Source organism: Mustela putorius, unplaced genomic scaffold (genome assembly GCF_011764305.1).
Source record: "Mustela putorius furo isolate JIRA1106 unplaced genomic scaffold, ASM1176430v1.1 tig00000929_pilon_pilon_pilon, whole genome shotgun sequence".
In the NCBI taxonomy this organism is placed as follows: domain Eukaryota; kingdom Metazoa; phylum Chordata; class Mammalia; order Carnivora; family Mustelidae; genus Mustela; species Mustela putorius.
In genome coordinates, this window is record NW_025421520.1 from 6,281,428 (window position 1) to 6,307,037 (window position 25,610).

The window sequence follows — 25,610 nt, forward strand, 5'->3', positions numbered from 1 at the left end:
AATGTTGAGGCTAATAGAAGGAAGACGAAATTATTAAATTCAGACAATATCCACAACATTGCTAATTAAAAAGAAGGCAGGAGGAACGGCTCCATCAGTTAAGCATCTGGTTCGAAGCTGGCTCTGGTCATGAGCTGGGGGTCGTGGGATCGAGCCCCGCATTGGGCTCTGCACTTGGGAGGGCATCTGCTCGCCTTCCCTCTGCTCCTCCCTTGCTCACTCTCTCAAAAAAACCAAAACCAAAACATAATATCTTTTAAAAATAATAAAATAAAAAGAAGGCAGGAGGAGAAAAACCCAGAACAAGTGAGACAAACGTAAGCACAAAATAAGACTGTGTATTAAAAATCTAAATCTATCATAATTACACACAAATGGAGTAAGAGCCCTAAAAAAAGAACAAAATTTGACCAGCTGGATTAAAAAATAAAATCGCACTGTGGGCTCTTTACAGAAGCCACATCTGAAACAGAAACACACAAAAAGGTGGAGTGAAGGGGCTCTTGGGTGGCTCAGTGTGTTAAAGCCTCTACCTTCGGCTCGGGTCATGATTTCAGGGTCCTGGGATCGAGCCTCACATCCCACTCTCTGCTCAGCGGGGAGCCTGCTTCCTCCTCTCTCTCTCTGCCTGCCTCTCTGCTTACTTGTGATCTCTGTCAAATAAATAAATAAAATCTAAAAAAAAAAAAAAAGGTGAAGCCTGGCCTGCCAGTGTGCCAAGCTCCTCCAGGAGGGAGTGGTGACATCAGGGGACACATCGAGCAGCCAACAGCAGCCCCCCTCCCACTAGACCCCGCAGCCAGCCTGGAGGCTGCGGGGAGCCTGCTCAGACTCTGGCAGGCTAAGCCCCTTCTCACTTTCCCGCTTTAGGCGTCCGGCTGGCAGGCAGCGTAAGGCAAACTCCCCGAAGCCTGGGGTGGGGGAGGTTTGTACGGAGGGAGCCCGGGCCGTCAGCCTCATGCCCACAATGGGCACACGCAGAGCCAGACCTTTTCTCTCCCTGCAAGCCCGCTCCCTGGGCCCCTGGAATTCGCTCTGTTCCTCTCACCAATGACCACATTTCCTCGCGAAGCAGGTGAAGGAGATGCACACGGACTAAATGGCACAGATTTTCCACCAAATTACCGTCTACATTTTCCAGCTACCAACCATGAAAGGGTTTTGTGCTCGTGTGGCAGTAGGCCTGTGATGCAAACACACAGGGCAGGAAGCTTCTTACCATTCATTTTATTACTTGTTTTCCACATTCTTAAAAAAAAAAAAAAAAAAAAAGACTTGAGCTTCCTATATGGTCGAGTTGGATGTGGACCACTGAGCCTGGGCTGGCCCCCAGCATCCTTGTCTGCAGCAGAGATGGCTGGAAGGAGGGTTCCCTGGCAGGGGAGGGCATGTGCCCCGTTGCCGAGCACCAGCAGGGGTGCGGAGCTCCTGCGGGCTCCGCCAAGGACAAGCTGTGCTACTTCAAGGTCACCTATGCCCTCTGAGCTCACCTGTTCCTTCACACCTGCTGCAGGGTCTGCGGGGTGCTGATACTTAAGAAAGTTCACCAAACAAAACCCTAAAATGCCCAAGGTAGGTGCTGACCTCTCTGTGACCGCTGCTGAGAAGGGGAGAAGGGACAGGAGGCCAGCGGGCAGGACCAAGGGAGGGCTGAGCTGGGGCGCCCAGAACCCTCGTCATCCTGACCACACTCTCCACCCCCTCCCCCCAGCCCTGTCTGTCCCTTTCAGGGGCTCCGAAACGTGCCCAGCCTCGCTCACAGAAGCCTGAAGAGGAACAGACTCATCTTCCTGAGGTCTCTGAGTAGAATGTCTAGAAGTCTTCTGTTCCTTACTCTTATCAAGTATGGCTACCTGGGAAGTCGGCCTATCCAGTGACGTGATCTTCTGGACATGAGCCTCTGAGACAGTCCTCCTGGGACTTATTCAGCCCTGAACACACTGCTGTCACCCGCTCCGTGACGCACCGTCAGTCCAGCCCCTCCCCTCCCTCCCGCCTCAGTAGCCAGCCGCGTGTCCCTCGGCCCTGAGCAGGCACGGCAGCCACAAGGCGACAGCCCCTTTTGGGCCCCGAGCTGGCCTGGGTCTCAGCTCAGGCACCCGTGTTCCCTGACGGCAGAGCCTGCCGGGCAGCTCCTCCTAGGAAATGTGCGCACAGACAGTTCCCGAAGATTCCTCACATCCAATAAGGACAGAAGTGGGAACACAAGGTTGGGAGAAGAGATCTGACCCTGGGGACAGACACGAGGCAGGTAAGCCACAGACAGCACTCCCGGTACACCGCTGAGGGCCACCTGCGAGGGGCAGGGGTACACAGCAGGCCCTTCTGGTCTGGAGACCCCTTAGTCAAGCCCTCGTCTCCCAAGACGAAGTCAACAAAGCTAACAGCCCCTTACACGTGTTACGGTTTGAATTGTGTTCCCCAAATTCATGTTGAAGTCCTAACTTCAGTACCTAAGAATGTGACCTTATTTGGGGACAGAGTTTTAAAGAGGCGATCGAGTCACAGTGAGGGCACTGGGGTCCAACATGGCTGCTGTCCGACACAAAGCAGGAATCTGGACGCATGCAGACACAGAGAAGCCATGTGGACATGAAGATGACCAGTGAGAAGCCAGGAGGGAGCCCCGGGGCACAGTCTCTCTCACTGCGTCAGTAGGAACAGGCCTGACCACCCCCCGACCCTGGACTCTGGCCTCCAGGCTGAGAGTGAGGGTCTGCTGTTCACACTGACTGGGCTGTGGTCTGTGGTCTGGGCTCGCGGTATAATGTTCGGGGCTCTTCCAAGGACTCATCAGGAAATCCCGTTCGGCAGATGATCTCCCCAGCCTTCTGGGAGTTGGCTGAATTCTCCCGAGGGTGTGGAGAGGCAGGCAGCGGAGCTGACCAGGTACTCGTCCTGGGAAGAGAACCACAGGCAGCCCCTTCCTAGGAGCCCAGGACCCCCACACCCCACTCCTCTCACACTAGACTGACTCCACACAGGCAAATCCAGCTTCGGCCACGGGGCAGAGTTCTCTCCAAATGAAACCCAGGTCCCCGATTTACCAGGAAAGCAAGGGCCAAGCCCTCCTCCGGGCTGAGATCAGGGAGGGCGGATGCTAGGAAATGGGGCGGTCCTGGTCCCTCTGTGGCCGATGCAGTGGCCAGGCAAGCGTGGTGTGCATGTGCCTGTGGGTCCCCCAGACCCCGGCCGGCTAGGGCCATCCCAGTGGGAGGGACAAGACAGGGAAGCGGCATCTGAATGAACCTGAGCCAAGAAGGCCACAGGCGTGGCTGAGAACTGCGCCCCGAACAGTGGCCTCCCTGAGCAATCAGCGGTACAAAGTCAGGGGTGCTCAGGCCAACGGCGGAACTCCCAGCACCTTCACGGCCCGGAAGCAGGGAAGGTTCGGCCGGAGCAGGGTGAGGGCGTGGGACAGCCCCTAGGAGAAGTGACCAGGCTCTGGACAGCTTCAGCGGGACTGAGCTGATGAAGAAGGTGGTTAGGGGCGCCCCACCTCGGGACCCTGTGTTCCCCACCCCACAGCTGCTCCTCAAGGGCTCTCTGGACCCCCGCCATCAGGCTGTTTGGATCCTTGGGCCGGCTCTGAGCCCCCGGTGGCACCGCAGCCGCGAACAGCGGCTCTGCCTCGACTCTGCTTGCAGACGCCATCTGTGGGGGCAAGGCGGCAGTAGGCACTGTAGGGGTGGGGGGACTCCGGGGACCCCCAGAGTGTCCAAGGGAGGCATGCAGAGGCACCACCGCGCGGCAGCTGCATGCTGAGGAGAGCGGCTGCTGGGAAGGGCTGGAACTGGGTCCAGAAGGTTCTGCCGTGGGGGTGTCCGGAGGCAGCTGGGATGCTGGGCGGAACCTTCGGCAGGAAAGGCCTGAGGTGTCACCAGCCCTGCCGCCTTCCGCCTGAGCACGCAGGATCTTTGGTTTCGGCCTGGTGGGGCCCTTCTGTCTCCAGTAGGGCAGGTGTCTGTGCGCAGGGCCATGAGCCCAGCGAGAGCCCCGGGAGGGGGCCCATGGCCAGGACGCCTGGCACTTGGGCCCAAGGCCCCGAGAGCGCCTCCCCAGCCGATCCACCTGGGTCCTCATGGTGGCTACTTCCTGAGACAGGCCTGCCAGGGCCGCAGCGAGCCGATCCAGCTTCTCAGAGAGGGCGGCGCCCAGGCTGCGGAGCTCGGGCTGCAGACAGCTTCCACAGGGGCATGGCGGTGGGGGCGCCTGCAGCAAAGCCGGCCGGACAGCAGCCGCAGCGGGCGGATCTGGCAGGCCTCTGGGAAGTGGCTTCCCGTGGGTCCCCGCTGAAACCAAAGCAGGGACATGGGGTCAGAGTTCATGGGCTGTCAGAACCTTTCTTTCCCCCGACAGGGCCCCTTCAGCATCCTCCCCAGCCACTCAGGCCTGGCTTTAGAAGGGACAGAAGTTGGCTCTGGCTTGAGGACACGGATGCCAGTGCCCCGGGCATCAAAGGCGGTGGCACGCCTCCCAGCTACTCCCCACATTCGTGGACAGGATAAACCCTGGACCGGGTCTCGAGCTTTCCCGGAGCAGCAAGTAGCCTTCCCAGCATCTAGGAAAAGGACTGCCTTTCAGGGCAGTCTAAGACCTCCCAAACCACCTAACCCTGCCCTACCGCATCAGAGGGCAGGGTCTGGAGAAAGCTCAGTGGACAGCAAGAGTTCAAGGCCCTGGACAGTATCTGGGAAAGGGGCCCAGGAGGGCCAGAGCAGCCCGGGGCAGGGTGGCTTCCCGTGGGGTGATCCGAGGCAGCATCAGTGCCCAGCGCCGCGCTCACCAGCACATCCGTCCTGACCTCTACCCGCCCTATTCTGAGGTCAGACGCACAGGATTTTAGACCTTAAATTATTTTTACAAAAATCACCTAATCCTTTCCCCTAAGGCCCTTTGGGACGGGTCTCCAGGACCTCACAGGAAAGCGCACGTACCAGCCCAGACCGGTGGGGCCCACCTGCCTTCCCCCACTTCGCCGCACCCCAGCCCAGCTCTGTCCCCTCTTCAGCCCGAAGGAAGGGGAGAAGGCCCTCACTTGTGGAGAACCTAACTCTGACCCTGTGGGCTGGAATGCTGCCTGGTCAGCTTCTTCGGGAAAGATCCCACGCAAAGGGCTAAGGGCTAGGATGCCGGCGGCGCGGCAGGCACGCTTCCCCCGGGAGAGGCAGCGGGGCCGGCAACCTGGGGCTGGCTCGGCACCCTCGGTAAAACGGCTGCGCCTCCAGAGTCGCAGAAGTGGGGAGCTGGCGTCGAAGCCCCCCCAACCCCAGCTACTGGGGGGAGGGTCCCGGCACAGGTCCCCCGGTGAGCCAGGAGACTGAGCCCCATGCGCCCTCCACATGCCCCTGCCAGGTACAGGAAGGGCTTCCCGGGGCCAGGTGTGACACGGACCCCATCTCCCCAGATGCCCTCGGCCAGGTCATTCAACACTACAGGGCCCTTTTCCTCATCCCTCTGCGCGGTCTCGTCAAACCCCAGACTCTGATTCTGGGTATGATCTACCAGTAGGTCTGTCTCTAGAAACTACATTCAGGAAAAAGTCAGCTCTTTCTGTGGGAAAACAGTGAACGAAATAACCACCCGGGCCTCGAGGTGAGAGCCCTCGTGCCTCTGACCCGAACGAGCTGTGAGGCCGCCGGGCACAAGCCGCCCCCCGCTTCTGGACCGCCTGCCCCGCGGGAAGGAGCTAACAGCAGGCAGGGCAGGCGGAGACCACAGCAGATGCTAACCCCCTGCCTACCCTGTGCCCGCAGGGTCCCTGACGACCTAAGGGGTCGGGGAAGCCACCAGTTCACCTGCAACACTGGGTCTCCCGTTTCCAGGCCCCAGACCCCTGGATTCTTCACCGACCCTGGGCTTCCAGGCCAGGGACCCAGGGACTGATCCAAGAGGCTGGCAGGGCCCCGGGCCAGGCCTTTTCTCGGGCTGAGCGGCAGGGCAGGGGTTCCCAGAGGCCCCTGTGGAAAAAGCACAGACCACCTGGGGTGTGGACACCCCTTCTGACACGCGGATACTTGAACACGGCCTAAAAAATGGAACTTTCAACTTTCAAACACTGGTGAAACGGGGGTGCAGGATGGCCGTGCTCGGCCTGTCGGGGAGGCTGACCCCAGCTGAACGGCTCGCTAGGGCACGTGTGATGTGGGTGGACTGGATTAGTTCTGGAATCATCTGCAGCCAGGAAGTGACACCTCTTGCTCTCCCCCGAATGCCGGAGGGACCAGACGGAGAGGGCCGTGATCTGCAGGCCCCAACCCAGTGAGGCTCCTCCAGGCATGCGCTGGGGGCGCCCCATGGGCCATGGGGAACTGGCCCGTGCCCAGCCCACTCTGCCGTATCCCACGTGAGGAACATGGTGTGGTCCAGCCCGTGCTGGGGCCAAGGACTGCGTGGAGCCGCGGGCCTGCGTTGGCGGAGAACTCCCTTCCCAACTGTTCACCGCACCCCTACCTCCTCCAGCACTGCCCGGGGGGGCAGGCCGGCCCGGGGTTTCCGAGGACACGTCTCTCCAGGGCAACTGGAACCTGCCCCCCGTCTTCTCTTCTGCTTTTCCTGCAGGGAGAAACACCAGGTCAGGCCTGGACTGAGGAGCGAGGCTGCCTGGGGGAGCAGGCAGCATTTCTTGACAGGACAACCTCTAAGTTCTCCCACATGGGAGAATCTCACTGTGGGCAGTTCTTGTTTATCATCAAATTTGGACAATTTAGGGGCGCCTGGGTAGCTCAGTGGGTTAAGCCTCTGCCTTCAGCTCGGGTCATGATCCTAGGGTCCTGGGATCGAGCCCCACATCGGGCTCTCTGCTCATCGGGGAGCCTGCTTCTTCCCCTCTCTCTGCCTGCCTCTCTGCCTACTTGTGATCTCTGTCTGTCAAATAAATAAGTAAAATCTTAAAAAAAAAATCTGGACAATTTATATTACTACCAACACACACACACACACACACCCTGACTTAAAGCTTCTGCTTGCCGTGCCGTCCACTCCGAAGACCTCCTTCTCGGCTAAACGTACTGTTGGAGGCCCGGCACAGCCACAAGCAAAGCCACTGGACAAGGAGCCAGGCTGGCTCGCCCGAGCCACGGATGCCCCCGGCCAAAAGGCCCAGCATCAAGGTTTAGAGAACCAGCCACTCGAAACCCTGCTTCTCTCTCTGTGTGCCCTAACTCCTGCTCGGATGCTTTAAATTCCCCAGTAAAGGGTGCCAAACTCAGACACCCCACCCTGGGGACCAAGAAAGGCAGAGTCCCGGGTGCCTCCTGACCCCGCACCACGTGCCCCACAGGGGCTGAGGGTTATAAATCCAGTTCCTCCAAGTCCCCTAACAGCTTTTGCCAACACACATCCTATGATAATAGGAACCACAGGACTAGCCCGGGGTGGGGGGGTAAGTGTCCACAGGGCTCCCCACAAGTCACATGGGCTGGGAGAACGCCTCGGGCTTCCCTCGCTGAGAGCATCCCCTCAGACAGGGACGTGGACATGCGTAGACGGACGGTATCAGCGCATATGGCGCGCACATGATATAGCGACAATGTATTCGTATTAGGTTCGTTGCCGGCTTCCTCACTCAACACAACTTGCTCAACCATCGCGGGGGCCCTATGCCCCGCCCCACCCTCCCTGTCAGAGGAGGCTCAGCTTGCAGGAACCCAAGCGTGACCAAAGCAGAGAGTTCCAGCAAGAGTCAGGCCAGGAGAGAATCCAGGCCCCCTCGCAAGAGCCCCTGGGCTCACTGGCACGGAGCCAGCAGGGGTCCCCGAACTCTGCTTTCCCTGGGCCTTCACCGGGGCCACTGCCAGTGGGGGCGCCGCCTGGGCCCAGGGACAGGGGCCAGGAGCCTTGCAGCTGGGCGGTCCCTCTCTGGCAACACAGGGGTGGGGACGGCTCACCCTGTGGGAGCAGCTGCCAGAGCTCGTCTCCTTCTGAGCTGCTGAAGCTGGAGCTCGAGCTGGAGCCGGGGCTGGGGCTGGGACCCGCCAAGCAGGCGAAGCGCAAGGGCCTCCCTGGCAAGATCCCCTTCAGAGAGTTCTCCAGGCAGCGGAGCGGGGAGGGCTTCGGGGCGGCACCTGGGCAAAGGGCAACAGAAGAACATTCGGTCCCTCGGCTGGATGACAGGCAGGAGGCCCCTCTAGCTCTGGGAGACCCTGTAGAGCTCCCGCTCTGGCCATGGAAGCTACGGGGGAGCAAAGGCAGCGCGCAGCTTTCCTGAAGTCCCAAGTCCCTGGCACCAGCCCCAGCAGTCTGGCTGCAGACAGGCCCCGGGTATGAGAGCCGGGCCGCCCCCCCCACCACTTGCTTCACTCAGCACCACTGGTCCAAGAGCGGGGACACAGGCCTGTCCACAGGAAGCCCCCCAGAGCCAGCGCTCCTCTGCTGGGAATATTTAGAAATACCACATTTATCCAAATAAGCCAGACCCTGCCAGCCACTCGGGCAGGGCCGGGAAGGAGCAGCGCTGTCAGGACAAATGAGCAGTGGAAATAGCAGGGGGTCCCCGCCCGCCCGGGACCGCAGGCAACAGCTACAATAAGGGAAGCCACCAGTCATCCCCCGGAGAAACCCCACGGCCGCTGGAAACCATCCCCCTCCGTCCAGCGGGCCGGCTTACGGGTTTCTTCAGGCACGCGTCAGAGCGCGGCAGCAGCGGTCTGGGAAACGCACGCGCTCCAGCACGCAGCCCGGGCCCTGGGTGGGGACAGAAGGAGCAGAGAAGAGGGGAGGATTCTACTGGAAGGGAAGACGTGCCAGGAAACACCAGGGGGGTTGGCAGCTCACCGTCTTGGAGCCACCTCCACGGCCCCGGCCTGGCAGCCCCGTGGTCTTTGAGCCCTCGCTGGTAGCAGACGGAGACACCGCTGGAGGTAAGCGCCTGGGGGCTGGCCAGCCGGAAGCTGCTGGTGGCTGCTTCCCCCTGACTCTGTCCCAGATGAACTGGCTCCCCCGCCTCGCCTCTCAGTCCTATTTAAACGGGAAGAGGCCCGTCAGCCCCATGGAACACTGAGACAAGGAAGTCACCAGACAAGAGCGTAGCTTCTGCCACTGCTGGCTTCTTGGGTCACATGAGCACCAGCTGTGGGACACATGCCGGGCCTACAGATGTTCCCAGGAGCCACCCAAATCTTCCAGGACCTCTTTATCCCCAGACCCCATACCTGGACTCCTGGGGGCCCCACAGCTCAGTGAATGTGCTGGACACCAAGGCATGCGGGCCCAACACAGCCAGGATCGAGAGATGCTCTGCTGCCAAGGCCCGGGCTCAGGCCTGGACTCGGAGCAGCAGGAGGTGGGACTTGCAATCCATCTCCTTGGCAGGTCCCAGTCCCGGCCCTAGCCCCAGCCCCAGCCCTGGCCCCAGCCCTGGCCCCAGCCCTGGCCCCAGCCCCGGCCCTGATGCAGCCCTAGGTACCCTGCCCAAACTCCACCCACTATGGAGAGGCTGGCAGCACTGTCCGGCTTCCTGGCCTCACACAGCCTCTGCCTACGCCATTTCCAGGGCATCTTCTCCTCTCAGGGCTGACTGGAGTCTGGCCAGTTGCTTAGGGGGGCAGGGCCGGGGCTGGCCGTGTGACGGTCACCCTTCCCCGCTCCTCGACACCCATGCCAGGGCAGTCATGCTTTACCTTCCTTGTCTGCCGTCCAGTTCTTGGGCTCCCCTCTCTGGGGCGCCCTGTCCCCTGCTGAGGACCAGGACGAGGCTGACTGCGGCCTGAGCAGAGGTATCTCTCTGAGACAGTTCTCCAGGCCCTGGAGCGGGGAGCTTCCCACTGGGCTTCCTGTGAAAAGCCCACATTTGCAACCTTGGAGGGTCAGAGCTCAGTAGCTGCGAAGCCTGGGAGCCTTGCCTCCACCCCTCTGTCCAGGGCAGCTGGGGCCACGGGAGGAGGCTCAGAGCACTGGGCCTGGCACGGCAGGCACCTGGAGCCCAGCACATGTCAGTCCTGGCTCTGGGCAGGCCTGCCTGGGCCAGCCCTGGAAGAGGCCAGCCTGTGCGAGCCGTGTACACAGAACCTGGTCAGTGGGCTGTGACAAGGGCGACCCATCCCTGGGAGGGAGGCCACCCTGCTGCCTTGCCCACAGACAGCCCTGAGGCTCCCTGCAGCAGCCAGAGGGAAACGCTCGGGGACGTCACCTCCAGATACGACGCAGCCGGCTGAGAAGGCCAACACTAGCACGGTCACAACTTGGGGGGAAAAAAAAGCAAAAACACAAATACATCAAAAATACTGCAGTTCTAGTGACAAAGCTATAGAAGCAGCAGGAAGTAGATGAACCAAAAATAAAAAAAAAAAAACGGAAAGGCCCTTCCTGGGTGAGCGGACATCGTGGCCACACTCTTTCCCGAAGGCGCGCGCTGCGGCGGGGCCGGCGGGGCAGGAAGAAGGACCAGCGCTTCGGGCTGCCGCGGGGGCCGGAACAGCAAAGCTGAACCACAGGAGCCCCAGGGGCAGTCTCCCTGGGTTCTACAGCCACACAGGGAGCTGGGCTGGAAGCTTCTAAAAGGCAGCATGAACTCTCCTGTGGTTTGGGTTCCTTAGAAAGCGAAGTGCACCGACAGAGGCCACACAAGCAAGCAACGTGCGAACCCCCACGGGCGGTGCCGAGCGGCGGTCAGTGGGAACGGGCTGCGGCGAGTGTCCGAGAAACTCGCAGGCAAAATTCAGGAAGGTGCCACAGGGAGATGGCAAACAGAAAGCAGGTGGGAGGCCTGCGGTTAGAGTTCCACCGCCAGCTGGGCCGCACGGAGAACACCCCTGGAAGCTGAGAGAACGTGTGGCCAGCGGTGGTGACTCAGGACGGAGGACAGCACCATCTCTCCTCCAAACCCTTTTATAGCTTTTGAACGAGGCACTGATTACCTATTAAAAACTAAACCTTAAAAAGAAAAACTGGCTGCATTTGGGGGGAAAGAGCCCCCAGAGTAAGGGGCTGGCCTCGGCGGGCGCAGGAATCCAGGCCACCACAGGCACAGGAGGCCCCGGTGAGCCCGCGGCAGAGTCCTGGGGCAGCTCTAGGCCCGTGGCAGAGTCCTGGGGCAGCTCTAGGCCTTCTGCCAACAACAGATGTGGCAGGATACGGAGGTGAGCAACGGGGGGACCCAGTGTCTGTGGACATGGCAGACCGAGAGCGCTTGGATGACTCAAGTGGGGACAAAGGTCAAGAGAGGACATTATAGAGTCCTACGGGATTCCAAAGACGTGTGACAGCTCACCGTGGCCGCCCCTGCCCCACCGAGACCGCGGCAGGCGGGCGGCACTTGACGAGCCACAGGTCACCACTGACACTCCTTAAAGTGCTTTTACATGAACCTCGGAATATTTTTTCCTAGGTCAGAGGTCAGTCTATTATTACAGGCATTTCTTTGTGGCTGGGATAAGGAAAAAGTTGACACTAGAGGGGACCTCTTTCTATTTTGTAAGGGGTCTTAGATGTAGTCCTGCCCCTTCGGAGCTAAGTGCCACTGCCAGCCTGTGATAAGTCCCGTGTCCGCTCCTGCCCCGCTCTGCTCCAGACGCCGGGCACGGCAGTCTGCCCCAGTTGGCTCAGACATGACGGTGGGCACGGAGGCCTCTCATCCTTCCGCAGGACCGACTCCCAGCCTCAGGCTTCCCAGCTCACCTTTTCCCCGTGGACGTCCGTGGCTGCCCCCAGGGCTCTGGAAGTCCAGGTCCCCATCGGTGCTGCTGGATGAGGAGAAGCTGGGAGGGGTGCTGTGGGGACCTGACGGGAGGGCAGGGCTGCCTCTCACATAGGCCGGCAGACTCAGAGCCAGAAGAGGACCCCCAGCCGCCTCTGCAGGAAACAGCACAGCTGACATCACGAGAAAGCCACTGGCCAAGAGGTCCCCTGGGCCCTGGGTTAGGGGTAGGCACCCAGAACACCGACCCCAAAGGATCTCCCCCAAGGGTCTCCCCTTAGGTTAGGGGCTCAAGCACTGGTTGAAAAACCCACGCGAACCCAACTGCAGGTCTCGTGGGGCTGGAAGGTGAGTAAGAGCCCTCCGAGGGGCCAGGGAGCAGGAAGAGCTGGGCTCCCACACCATTCGGGAACTGCTCAGGGGGACGCACCAGTAAGGGGGCAACACAAGGGCCTGCAGCTGCAGAGGCCCAGGAGGAGGAACAGGGGACCTAACGATGTCCTCAGCACCCCTGGGCCCAGGGGCCCGTCTACCTTCACTGTGGGATCTGCAGGGCTGTAGCTCGGGCCTCTGAGACCCGGGGTCTCCCGGCTGAGGGCTCCGGAATCCAGAGGCGGCCGGCGGCTGGGGAGGTAACGACCCACTCAGGGGAATGCCCTTCAGACAGGCCTCCAGGGCTTCCAGGGGTGAGCTCGAGGCACTGCCGGCTGGGACAGGGGAGATGGTCCTATCACCATCTCGGGCACGTGCCCCCGGCCCGGCCCCAGGCTGGCTGCCCCAACCTGCCTTCTGCAGGGCCGACAAGGCCCACACGGGTGGGGAGACCTGCCAGGCAGAACACCCTGTGGGGGACTCTGGATCACTCCCTGTTCCCACAGGGACAAGTCTGTACCCCAGCCCAGGGTGGCATGGAGATACCCACATGTACGCAGTGGCCAGCTTCCTGACGGGCAGGGCAGTTCTGTAAATGGAAGTCCCCACAATGGACAGCTTCCAGGCAGGGGCCCAGATTAGAGAGGACGCGGGTGAAGAGAAGGGAATCACCCCTAAGAAGGCCCGCCAGGTCCTCCCCCTGCAGGCTGGACCTGCTCCCTCCCCTTCGGGCTGGCAGAACCTTGCTGGTGGGGCAGAGAATCCCACCCAGAGGACTTCAGAGATGCCCCCGGCCTTACCTTGAGCTAGGGGACCCCAGCTGGGCACTTGGACCCCTCTGGTTTCTCCATCGCCCCCCTGGCTGCTGGGGGCAGAGGGGCTGCGGGTCCACTTGCTGAGCTGACAGGATGCAGGCACCGGGGGGCTCCGGGCCCAGCCGTCCTCCAGCTTCACCGTGGAGAGCGCGCTGCCAGCTCCCGGACCAGGGCCGGGAGGAGGGGTCTGGAGGGGTCTGGGCCCTGTGGGAAGCCCCCGTGAGGCCGATACAGGGTCAGGACGGGGCTCTAAAGGCCCCTGGCTCCAAGGCGGTCATGGCTCAAACACCAGTACATGGAGCAGCTCACACCCCCATCTTGCCCCAGGCCCCTGTGGGGCACCTCCAGACGTTTCTACTGAGGAATGCCACATCAGCACCACAGTGTGTGCAAACACGACCCCAGCCCACATGACCATGATGAGAACACCCAATTCTCTGTCTGCTGGGCCAGAGCTCTAGCTTCTGTTCTCGGCCTCTTCTTCCTTATGCTCCATTCCTCCCTTCTGGAACTTGCAGCGCTACTCCAACAGTCAAGCTGGATAGCGACCACGGATTGATGGAGCACTTCCTACATGCTGAGCTGCCTTTACAGGGACAGCCCCTGACGCACGGCAACTGTGACCTACACGCAGAGGGAAGGCCTCGAGGGCCTGATGTGGGGGCCCGCTTGGAGCTGGAAAAGCAAACAGATTATCGTCCTGGGGCCCTCCCGGACCAGCCAGTAGCCTTTACCTCCAGAATTCCTTGGGCAAGCCCCTGGGTCCTCTTGCAGTGGCGGGTCCCCCACTCCCAAGGGGATGGCATGCCTGTGCCGGGCCTCCGGGATCTCCTTCAGACAGTTCAGCAGACCCTGCAGGGGACAAGCCCCGGAAGCTGCCTCTGTCTTCACTACAGGAAAGAGGAACGTATTGTCACCCTGAGCCCAGTCACGACAAACGACAAAAAGTAGACAGTCCAGAAATCTGGGAATGTGGGTCTTCTTACGGTTCATTTAGACCTGCACTGGCAACTATCTTCTTGGTGCTTGCTTTAAAAATGCCTGTCTTGGGGTTCATGGGGGGCGCAGTCATCACGGGATGGAGCCCCAGGATCTGTGCTCAGCGCAGAGGCTACTGAAGACTGCCCCTCTTCCTCTGCCCCTTCCCCACCCCCACTCTCTCTCTCTCCCCCTTGCCTCTTAAAATAAATAAATACATCTTAAAAAAAAAAAAAAAAAAGTCCTGTCTTCACACCTCCCTGAAGCAGACGGCAGGAAGGAGGGAAGAGAAGCCAGCATCAAGATGGGGCACGACACAGGGAAGGAAGCGAGCGGACAGGTCCCTTCCTGCCTATGGTTCCCCGGGCGCTGAGCGGAGCGTCTCTCTGAGGAGGACCGAGCTTTTCACACACACACACACACACATACCCACAAGTACCTTCCTGTATCTGAGCTTCACTGTACCTGAAGGTGGGATCAGTGAGCCCCTTTCACAGATGGGGAAACCAAGGCTCAAAGGAGCCTCTCACAGTCTTCACAGCTCCTGCCCCTGCCCCGCTGCCCGATACTACCTCCCGCCCCCCTAAGCAGCCACTTGGACTCAAAGCAAAGGGACACTCAGTAGCACCTCCTCAGGGGTCCCACAGTAAGACGAGTGAAAGACAGGAGGATCCAGGGCCACGTCTGTTTCCGAGTTTCCTTCTACCAGCTGACCAAATGTCATTCTCCTAAGAAAGCCGCCTGCCTCCAGAAATAGGCCACCGATGACTGGGGAGCAGCCGCTCCTTTGGGAAGACATGGTATTTACAGAGAAACGGCCACAGAAAGGCAACCTGAGCTTTTCTGGAGCTTCAGACCTTGGCCTGAGGAGACAGGATCCTAGGGGACTCACCTTCCCAGGGCAGGCTCTCAGGCCCCAGCTCTGCTCTGGTTCGCTGAGAGGCGCCCTGGCTGGCGACAGGAGGCAGCAAGCCTTGGGACACCTCAGGGTGCTGGGACCCAGGCACGAGGATCTCCTTCAGGCAGTTGATGAGGCCTTGCAAGGGGCTGTTCCCGGGGGAGATTCCCACGGCACCTACAAGACCAGCCAAGGTCAGGGCCACCCTGATGATGGCAGCGATGGGAATCCCAGAAGGTCCGAGATTCCCACCTGTGTGGACAAGGACACCTGCCACGTCCGGCTGTCAGGAGGCCGAGATGAGAGAGCCGCCCCACAGGCCTGTGTGAACGCGCGTGCCTCTGTTTCCCTTCCCTGCTCCGCTCCAGGGCACGCCCCACTCTCAGCCTCTCACCTGTCCCCAGGGTCCCTTTCTCCTGTCTTCCATGGCCCTTCTTCCTGCTGGGGCTACAGATAAGAGGGCTGGGCTCCCCACCTGGGGCTTCTGGGCCGTCCTTCTCTGTAGATCTTGGTTTGTCAGCAGTTTCTGTTACAGGAGAGACAGAAAGTCTTTCTAGCCCTGGCTCCTGGCCCTGAGGAACTGCCCCAGATTGTTCCCCATAGAGGACAGGCCTCTCAGTCCCCCACACATCCCTGGGGGTCGGCCAAGTCCTAGAAACTTGGACTTGTGGCTGAGTCAGCTCCTGCAAGCTTGTCCTAGGAGTCCGGCTTGGGGCTCCTTTCCCGGTTTCCTTCTGGTGTCACTGTAAACACCAAGACTGCTTGTGCTGAGTAACCCAGAACCCCCCAAATCCAGCCTCTGACTTTGGCTCAAGAAATGAGCTGGGCAGCCTTGACATGCAGGGCCCGGTCCTGTACTCACGCTTCTCAAACCTGAGCGTGGGGACACCCAGAGCCAATCCGCCAGATGGCACTTAAAATCACAGGCTGATTAGGGTCTGTTTTCAGGAGAGCCAATTTTAGTCCATATTCCTCTAAGACATTTTAAATAAAAGACATTCCAACAAAGGTAAAATTTGCAAGAATTTCTAGAAATACAATGAGACCCCAGAGAAATTCTAGTTGCCGGCCTCTGCTCTTAGGGCTGCCTTGGTGAGAAGGTCTGAGACTCAGGTCAGGTGCGCACAGGGGTGTCCCTCGCTGATGGGCCCGCGTGTTGGAAACCGCCTTCCGCTCACTGTCCGTGACCACACAGGACTCTGCAAGCAGGGCTGGGCGAGAGCGGCTCGGGGACTGAGAATCACACTTCCTCTCTGCTCTACAGACAGGGGCCCTTGTCCTGCTCTCTAGGGAGGCAGCCCGCTTGAGCAATAAGGGAAACTGAGTCCTAAAGATAAGGAGGACAGCACAGAGTCCAGTCCCCCTTCCTCCAGGGTCAGAGCCCTGCCCTTGCTAGGTCGTACTCACTGAAGGGGAGGGGGCTCCCCTGGCCCCCGGCTCCAGGCGGGCTGCTGGACGACGAGCCGCTGCTAGACGTGGTGGCCATGCGGGGCCAGCCAGTGGACGCGTCTGGAAGGCAGCTGAGAAGGCCTCGGAACGGGCAAGCCTCCACGGTCCCAGCTGCTACTGGGGAGGAGGAGAGAACACACAAAATAGACTGAAGCCCAGCAGCAGGGAAAATGCCCCCAACGTTGCCCCTCCAGGCCCCTCCTTGTCCTGTGCCGCTGACAATGACCCCGATGCCAGTATCCCCTGCATGGTCATTCCGGGCTCTGAAACATAGATTCACAGCCCCAGTCTTGTGCTGACAGGATCCCCCCATCCCCACTTTCTGTGTCATTTGCCATCCACTGGGCAGGCTCAAAGGCCAGGGCTGGTGGGGACAGACTTCTCAAGGAAGTGCGGTCTGAGCTGAAAGCAGCCGGGGAGCAGAGCAGGAAGAAGGACCAAGAGACTGGGGATGTGGGCAGAGCACAGGCCGGGGGACTGAGCCCCAGTGGCCATGCAGACTGGGCACTGCTTCTTCCTCCTCATCTCCAGAATAGAGACTGGCCTCCCCTGCCACACAGGGCACCATGGGACACGTAGAAGCAGCATGAGAAAGGTCAGAAGCCACGGTCTCACAATCTACCCATGCCTTCTCGGGGGCAGACGTGCTCCCAGGACATTTGTGACCCAGACGACCCCACCTAGGGTTTGGCAGGGCACAGGCAGGCCCACGGCACCCAGCTTGAACTTGACGTTGTCCGACTTACCCTCAGGGCTCCCCTGCTCCCCGTCCAGGCTGACGGCCCCGCTCCCGCTCTCGGTCTCCGGGCTGACCTCCCCGAACAGGAACTCTGGAATCTCCCTGACCAGCTGCACCAGGGCAGTGAGGTGCAGGCTGTGCGGGGGTGCTCCTCCTGCCAGAGACGCCGCAGTGAACCCCCACACCCTCGGTCAGCTCAGCACTCACGCTTCTGCGCACGATGGCCAACCCGCGTTCCGCGTCTCCCTCCTACCGCGTGGGTAGCAGCCGAGGAAACACTGATGTCCGGGAAGTGAAAGGGATCCAGCCGGGACTGGGGGCTGGGGACTCTAGGTAGTGTCCCTCATTTCTCAGTACCTCTCTGAGGGGAAGGCCACCAGGGCTGCCTCCCTTTCCCCTCCCACCGGCCGGGTCCTCTGCCCTTCCTGGCACCCCTACCCTCCCGGCTCCATCCAGCTAGTCCCGTGGGCCACCTCCACCATCCAAGGCCCCCAGCGGTCAGCCCCACGGCAGCACCCTCGGGAGCCACGGGCTGGCTCTCCATGTCAGTAGCAGAAAGGGGGTTTGAGTAGAGGGTGCTCTCCACGGTGACACCAAGTTTCTTCCTAGCGTGGCATACAACGGGCAACAGTATGCCAAGTTCACAGCCCTGAGGGCAAAGGGGGAAAGGTCACAGAGAGGTTTGGGTATAGAGTATTTCAAGGGCTGAGGTCACAGTGCTCCCTGAGGAGTAGAGCCAGGGGCCGAGCACTGCCCAGTGGAAGGAGCTAGAGTGAGTCCGCCGGGGCCCAGGACACCCAGCAGCGCCTGACCCTCAACTACCAAGTTTACTCACCCAGGGGGCCTCCTCCCCTGGGAGTCTCCTGCCCCTCACCAGCGTAGCGCCTGCCTGCCACGGCTCCTCCGGGCTCCGCAGGCGACAGGAAGGCCGAGAGAGGGAGCAGCCCGTCTGTCCCTGGGAAAGCAAAGAGGGAAGGGCAGCCTCCTGAGAAAGGAAGCCAGCCTCCACCTGCCGCACGCACGCACCTGTCACACGTGTGTTCGCGCCATCACCCAGACCCCCGAAAGCACGGGCCCACCAGATGCTCAGAGCCCAGGCTGCTCAGCGTTCTGCCCATTCTGGGGCGCCCGGACTGAGTCTTACCAGAACCCTGGTGCAGACTACGGAAACAACAACGGCCTAAAACAACCAGAAGGCCCTCGGCTCGGCCTAAAGCTCTCGGAACACCACCTCTCATAGTACTATTTTGTAGACAAGACTCAGGCCTGGCGGGCTCAAGGTGACTCGGGACCTGCCTGGTCCTGGATCCTGCCTCCCTTCACTATTCCCAGGCGCCGGAGCGGGCTCCTTACCCAGAGAGCGCAGCGTCTCGTAGTTCTCCCGCATCACGTCCCGGTAGAGGGCCCTCTGCCCCTCCCCCAGCAGCTGCCACTCTTCTTCAGAGAACCTCACGGCCAGGTCCTGGAAGGCCACGGACACCTGTGGGCACAGTCTCCGGGGAGTTGGCGATTCCCGCCCAGGGTCACCCCCCTCGCCGTGTCTCCATGGGTACACGAGGGAGTGGGGCGCAGTGACGGTGTGGCGGGCACCTGACGTGCGAGGGCAGGTGAAGGGGTGGGGGATCTGCTCACGAGACAGGGATGGGGTTGGACCGTGTCCACAAAAACAAATGCTCAAGTCCCTACCCTCATCCCCCATGAACGTGGCCCTCGGTGGAAACAGAGTCCTTGCAGATGTAGTCAGGGGGACGTCATGGAGTAGGTCAGGCAGGCCCTTAACCTGGTATGACTGGTGTCCTCATAAGAAGAGGAGAGACAGGGGCACCTGGGTGGCTCAATGGGTTAAGCCATTGCCTTTGGCTTGGGGTCCTGGGATTGAGCCCCGCATCGAACCCCATGTTGGGCTCTCTGCTTATCGGGGAGCCTGCTTCCCCCTCTCTGCCTGCCTCTCTGCCTACTTGTGATCTCTCTGTCAGATAAATAAATAAAATCTTAAAAAAAAAAAAGAAAAGAAAAGAAAAGGAGAGACAGTCACACAGGGAGAAGGCCCGGTGACAATGGAGGCAGAGAATGGAATGACACAGCCACACCCCAAAGAACACGAGGGACCACCAGAGGCTGAAGGCAAGGAGATCCGGCCCCTGGAGCTTTCAGAGGGGGCACAGCCCCCACTGCCCTGGTTGTGGATCCTGCGCCTCCAGCACAGCGAGAGAAGCCACTTGCTGGTGAAACCTGCCAGCTGGGGGTACTGTGTCGTGGCGCCTTGTCGCAGTACCCCAGTCTCAGCGCCCCACAGAAGCCTGTACAGTCCGTGGCCCCCAGTATGGGCCCAAGAAAAGGCCACTCCAGGCTGGGAAGCCCAGCCAGCCCTGAATTCACCACGGGAGAGAGTCACTAGAGTTAACAAGCAAACTTCACCTCGAATGAGCAAGGACCTGAGGTTCGGTCACGACCGCATTAAAACAAACAAAACGGGTAATAAGTAGGACAAAGAACAAAACTCTCCACACCAACAGTCAAGAATCAAGCAAGGGAGATGTTCCTGTGGCTCCTCACAGCCCCGCCCCAAGGAAGACAAGTGAGCAGAGTGTGCCAAACGGCCTGGCCCGTCTAGAGGAGGCAGACCCTTCAGCACCAGGGCAGAGGACCGTGCAACCGGGAATGGGGAACAGCAGCTGGCGCACCTGTCCTCACTGGCAGCCCTTGATCTTCAGACCCCAAACCCCACAGTCACGGTGCTTCCGTAGACCTCTGGCCCAGCTGCTCTGCCAGACTCCAGGCCTGTGCTGCGCTGAGCCTGCGCTCACTGTCCCGGCCTCCCTTGACCTTCAGGGCCCTGGCTGGCCACAGTGATCCCCATGGCCGTGACCCGTGGCACTGACCCCCAAGCCCGTGCAGCGCATGGGAGCCTTTCCAGGCCACCATCCAGGCCTCCTTGCCCCCATCCCCACTCCCCCATCCCAGCCCCTCCTGGACCTCTCCACTCTGCACCCCAGTGGCCGTGCAGTCGGGCACGGTGTGGCCTACCCCGCAGGGCTCAGAAGAGACCTGGAATCATCCTTGGACACATCCCCTGCTTTCTAAGATACAAAAACTGTCGTGTCCTGACTTCTTTAAAAATCATCACTAAGTGGGCTTTAAAATGGCCATCAGACCCTACAAGATTACCAGCATCTGAAAGGCACGTATTTCAAATTACAGCAAAAATTAACTTTGTGCAAATTAAGCAGCAGAATGTAAACTAAGGGAAGCATCCTTCTGGTGTAAGAAAAATGACTGAATAAAATGAAAACACTCCTAATAAAGCAAAGACGTTAATCCACTACCTTGTTTCATCAACTCAGGTCAGTGATTTTAAAAACCGTCACTGCTGCTGACTCTTGGCACTGTCACCTCCGGCACCTGCCCCCTCCTCTGCCAGTCACCCTCTGACCGCGGGCACCGTATGGTGTCACAGCCCCTCCCCCCACTCTGCTGCTGAACCAGTGGAGACCCGCACCTGGCTGGAGGAGCCTCCCCACAGCCCCCCTGCCTCTGGTCCCGAGGTTCTCACGCTCTCGGACAGCCGGCAGACCCTCCACACAACACCTCCACCCCTCTGGCCCAAGGACAGTTGCTCCCTTTCAGGAACATGCTCAGACACCCTCAGAAACATCGCTCAAAGAGCCAACCCCATTTCTTACTGGATTCTGGACACATAAAACATAGCCAGCAGGAGGGTCTCCCCGCTGACCCTCTCCCGGGGCCCTCTCCATGGAACACAGGTCACATGGACGGCAGCCGGCCTGGGCATTTCCCACCTGATGGCGACAGCTACGTGAGACGCTCAGCCTACCTCGGCTCCGTCTGCCTCTCCTCATCCCCTCTCCCCTGAACACTCTGCTGAATGCTAAGTGAGCCATGTCCCCTGCAGGCTCTACGCTCAAGGGCCCAGATGTCAGAAGTGGGATCCTTTGTTTTGGGGCATTTCGGAGCTCTCAACAATTAACAAAGCGGATCTCTGCAGGCGGCTGGCCACACTGTCACCCTCGGTGTGGGTGAGGGTTCCACAGCACCAAGGGGGGAAGCAGCAAACTGAGCTGGTAGACCCCGCGGCGCCGAGTCTCAGACTGGGACCTCTAGAGCTGAGAGCGGGTGCTTTTTCTGCTGGGCTTGTGACTATAAAACCAGTGATCTTGGTAAACCTTAAGAAAACATGCAGCAAACATCTCATTTTTTAAAACTATTATTCCCCAGAGAAGTCTGAAGTGCTAGAACCTGAACAAAGAAATGTTCCTGTAGACGCTGCTGAACAGCACATCCAAATGGTATTGCTCTGGCTGGGCCAGGGAATGTGGGAGAAGGACCCAGCGGAGCCGTGAGACAGTTCTGGGGGGGCGGGCGGGTAGGGGTGCTGGTTTATCCTGAGTGAAAAGTACTCTCTCTTCAGCTTCTCCCATCAGAAGCTTTTTACAACATAATGACTGAAAAATAAAAGCACTTTTAGGGTCAAACGATTTCTTTCAGGTTCCTTTTAATTAGGGCAGATTTCCCTGCCTCGTCTTTGATTTACTAAATCAGGAGTAAGCCCAGAAATCGACAGTTTTCCAGCCACCCGTGATTCTGACACATTCTCAGCTTAGAGCCACAGGGCAGGGGAGCACTGCAGCCCAGTCCCAGGCTGGAGTCCTGCCCAGCCCTGCTGGAAATGGAAAGCACACTGGGGAGCGGACCCCCCGAACACAGGCTCAGCCCTCCTTCTTCCCAGGAGCCAGCTCGCAAACGTCCTGCATTTGTGAACCAGAAATCAGACGACTGCCTAGACCTTTAAGGAGCAGGGATCATTTAATGCCGATTTCCGCCCAAAATGAGAGGTCTCTTCAGTTTCTCTTTAAATGCCTTCAGTAATGGCGGGCTCATCACATTCCCAGCAGCTGGGATATCAGGGGCCCAATCTGGCATTTAAGAAGTCCTGGACACAGGGGCGCCTGGGTGGCTCAGTCAGTGAAGCGTCTGCCTTCGGCTCAGGTCATGATCCCCAGGGTCCTGGGATGAAGCCCTGTGACTTCCATGTCACAGGGAAGGTGGGAATCCTTGCTCAGCGGGGAGTCTGCCTCTCCCTCTGCCCCGCCCCCCTGCATTCTCTCTCTCTCTCTCTCTCCCCCCACAGGGGACATAGGGCTGGTCCTCAGGAGCCAGGCTGCCAGAATTCCAATCCCTGCTTCGCTTCATACCATCTATGGGACCTTGCCAAACTACTTAAGCTGCGTGGGCCTCGGTGAACTCATTTAGAAAATCAGGATCATAAAGGCCTCCAGTGCAGGCATGTTGTGAAGAGTAAATGAATTAACGTAGGAAGCAAGTGCTGGGAAGCCAGAAGTGCTCTGATTGGTGTTAGAGCAGCCGAGTCTGTCTGCCTGATGGCCCCGGGCAGGTCAGAGCCCCCCACAGCCCCACAGACTGGGCTCTACCTCACACACCACTCCTGACTCTGAGGGCCTCTATCTCCTGCCTCAACAGACCCAACTCTTCAGACACCAGAAGAGGCGGCTTCCAGGTCTGTCACCATCTCAGCCTCAAGACACATTCTTCAAGACAAAGTTCGCATAAGATGGAAACAGGACCTGACTGTGGCAGGAGGAGGAGTTCCATCAATGGCTTCTCTCTGCCCAGAAAAAGCGGAGGGAAAGTGAGGCATGCGTGTGTGAGGGAGTGAGCACGCGTGAGTGTGCAAACAAGTAAGGCACCAGTGCTTGCCCCGGGGGAGGGACACACACCGTTGGCCTGCAGTCTGGACAGACTGTCCCCTCAGGCCTTTCTTCACCTCCTCCGTGGCTCCCAGGCCTCGCTCCCTCAACCAACGGCAGAAAAGCTTTCTGGATTGCCCCAGGACTGCTGTACCTGCGCGGCCTCCTAGCCCGCTGCGGCCGTGCTCTTCCTCGTAACACACTCCCTCTACCCTGTCACTAGCCCAGCATGGACACCCCAGCTTCCGTGCGCACAGGACCCGTCCATACTCCACAGTTCTTCCCAGCCTGGACCCAGTCTCCCAGCATGCCTCAGGCTTGGATTTCCGTTTGGACCCTGCACCCTGCGGCTCCCACTTATTAGGCTATGACACTCGCACATCCCTGGGCTTCTGGGGAGTCACAACAGACAGAGAGACAGGCGTTCCCGGTAACTGTCCATCTGTTATCTACCCACCCCGCAAGCTACTCCAAGCCGCCTTCTCCGCGAAGCTACACTGTGGGTAGAAGCATCCTTCTTGGAACATCAAACCTGAAAGACTGCTGGTCCAAATCCCTCATTTTGTAGAAGAAGAAACTGCAGCCAGAGGAAAGCCTAGCACAGGACCAGCGGACACACCTGAGCAAGGGTGTCCTTGCGCTGCTTCACGCACAGCCAGGGCAGCAAGGAAGGCTTGCTTCCCGTTCCCACAACATCCACTTTTCCTGGCTTCTCCCAAGAGCTTGTGGGTCATGAATGCCTGGAGATTCTGATTCTGGGAGGCTAGATCTGGCCACAGAACGGCCCAGCCTCTATCCCAATATCCACCCACCTCCAAACCATGGAGGCTACAACTGGCTGAGGTTGGCTCAAGTTCATGGCCACCAAAATTACAGAACTGGCTCCAGGCGAGGAAGGGCAGCAACTCTCCACTGGTATCACCATATTTTTCCTGGCATCTTCCCAGCCCCGCACACACTTGCCAGGACTGCCCAGACTAGGACAGATGGGGCTCTTCCTCCAGCTCTAGAACCTACGCACCCTATCAGATGGGTAACACCTGGGACCTTGTTTCATGCCCCCTCCCCCAAGGGTCCAGGATGCTACAAGAATAAAAGCATCAGATTCCCCTGAGGCCTTCATCCCCACGACTCCCTGGTTAACTAATAATTAAAAGGAACCAGGACGGGGAGGTCGATGCGTAACCCAAAGGAACGAGTTCCCGAAGGTGGGGACAGGCTCCACGTACAGGGGACGGGGGTGGGGGGGCGAGGGCTGGGGAGGAGACCGGGGGTCGTCGGAGGACCTCGACTTCTCCGCACGAAATCCTGCGCACCAGGCCCCCCGGGGCGAGCACAGCCCGATACCAAAGTTGCTGGACCCCCGGGTCTTTGCCCCCCTACCACGAGACCGCCCCACGCCACGCCTAGCTGACCCGCAGAGGCGTCCGTCGGTCCGTCTGTCCTCCCCGGTCGCCTCACCTGGCGCGCCATTCCGGGGCTCAGCCTCCGCTCTCAGCTTCCGGCGCGGCCCGCGGCGCCCGCTCCCCGGCCGCAGACTGTGCCGCGACCCTCGGCGACAGCGGCGACCGAGATCGGCCCGCGAGAGAGCGGGGCTGGGGTTGCGGGCAGTGGGGGAAAGGCGAGGTTGAGCACGCCGCCGCCTCCCGGCGCCCCCCGCTCCGAGAAGGGTGGTCCGGCTTCCGCCCGGAGACCCCCGGCCTCGGCGGCCCGCTGGGCGCAGGCGCGAACTACATGTCCCAGTGGGCGCCGCGGCGCGGGCCGGGGGGCGGAGCCAGGGCCGCCTCCTCGAAGCCCCTTCCCCACCGGCTTCGCTCAGGACCCCGGGAAGCTTCCGGGAGGGACTCCGCGCGGGGTCCGGCCTGGTGGCCAGCTCGCGGATGTGTTCCGCGGAGGTACGCATCCATCCGTCATCATCCACCCATCATCCCGCATTTACTGAGCGCATCCTCTGTGCCAGGTGGAGATGCTCGGATGAACGGGACCCGCCTCTCCCAGAGGTCACGTCCCGTATACCGACCATTTCGTGGCCGCGGGGAGGTGTGTGGAGGGGGGTGGGGTGCGGAACGGCCGCCGAGATGGGGAGGGGGCTGCAGGGCAGACTGCGCGGGCCGCGCTCGCGGGTGGGTCGGAGTGGCTGCCCCGCGCGTCCCCAGATCTGCCGGCGCGCTCTCTCGCTCACCAGAGCATCGGTCCGGGTCAAGACATCTCGTGTGACCAAGCGCTGGTCTAGTGGGTCGATTTAGGTGACCCCAGAAGCTCCTGGAACATAGGAGGCCCTGAAATAAATGTGTGATGAGTGAACCAGGCGTGGCCCCCACCATCGTCCGGGTCCGGACGCGGCGGGCTGGGGGTGGGGGCGGCTCCCAGCTCAGGGGCGCTGGGCGTGTGGAGCTGAACGGGCTCTGCGAGGTGGAAGCAGGGGTCCAGCGAAGCGGAGAGGCCCGGCGCCCGGAGAGCCCGCTACCCCCGCTTCCCTCCCCCGTAGGGTCTCTGGAACATTTAGGGAAAGAGAATTTTTTGCCCAGCAGTCCCAGTGTTGGTCCCTGAAGCAGCTCTGGCCTTCCGGGGGTGTCCGCTGGCCTTGCTGGTCACCTCCCAGAACGCTGGGGTACAGTGCTCACATCCTTGGCCTGGCCTCCAGGAAGGGCGTGGGGGGAGACACTCAGTCACTGCCCAGCTTCATGCGCCCGCCAAGCTCCCTCCTTCAGACACAAAGAATCGCGGGCACAGGAGGGCAGGGCGTCTGTGTAGCCGGCTGGAGGAAGAAATAATGACACCACAGGCGATTCAGGGCAGGAAAAAGGAACGCTTCAAGCCCAGCACCTGATCTCAGGGTCCCTAAAGGCCATAGAGCCTTGTGGTCAGCCCCTTCCCTATGCTGTGTGACCCTCATTCCTGCTGCGGCTCCCGCCAGTCAGCGTTTCCACACCCATCCCTGGTCTCAGGATCCCTAGGCTTTAAAATCCCTTCATTTAGAAAAAGTAATATCTCCACC

The 25,610-nt window shown here is 60.1% G+C and overlaps 1 protein-coding gene across 5 annotated transcripts; it reads right to left on the reverse strand.

Moving 5' to 3' along the window:
- Positions 1-742: 742 nt before the first annotated feature.
- On the reverse strand, positions 743-24,353 carry KRBA1 (KRAB-A domain containing 1). Of its 5 annotated transcripts, none has more exons than XM_004765908.3 (17): positions 24,074-24,353; positions 18,240-18,348; positions 17,722-17,841; positions 16,894-17,040; positions 16,106-16,264; positions 15,093-15,224; positions 14,693-14,875; positions 13,557-13,712; positions 12,808-13,026; positions 12,169-12,342; positions 11,617-11,790; positions 9,621-9,773; positions 8,776-8,958; positions 7,890-8,066; positions 6,454-6,555; positions 5,799-5,960; positions 743-4,292 (listed from the first exon to the last, which is right to left on the reverse strand). In XM_004765908.3, the coding sequence occupies exons 1-17, from the start codon at positions 24,083-24,085 to the stop codon at positions 3,367-3,369; spliced, it is 3,288 nt and encodes a 1,095-aa protein (XP_004765965.1). In that variant the 5' UTR covers positions 24,086-24,353; the 3' UTR covers positions 743-3,366. The 5 variants fall into 5 exon arrangements, with proteins under 5 accessions (XP_004765965.1, XP_004765964.1, XP_004765963.1 ...); XM_004765907.3 differs by having other exon boundaries at positions 18,240-18,366; XM_004765906.3 differs by lacking the exon at positions 24,074-24,353 and having other exon boundaries at positions 16,106-16,261; positions 18,240-18,744.
- Positions 24,354-25,610: the final 1,257 nt, after the last annotated feature.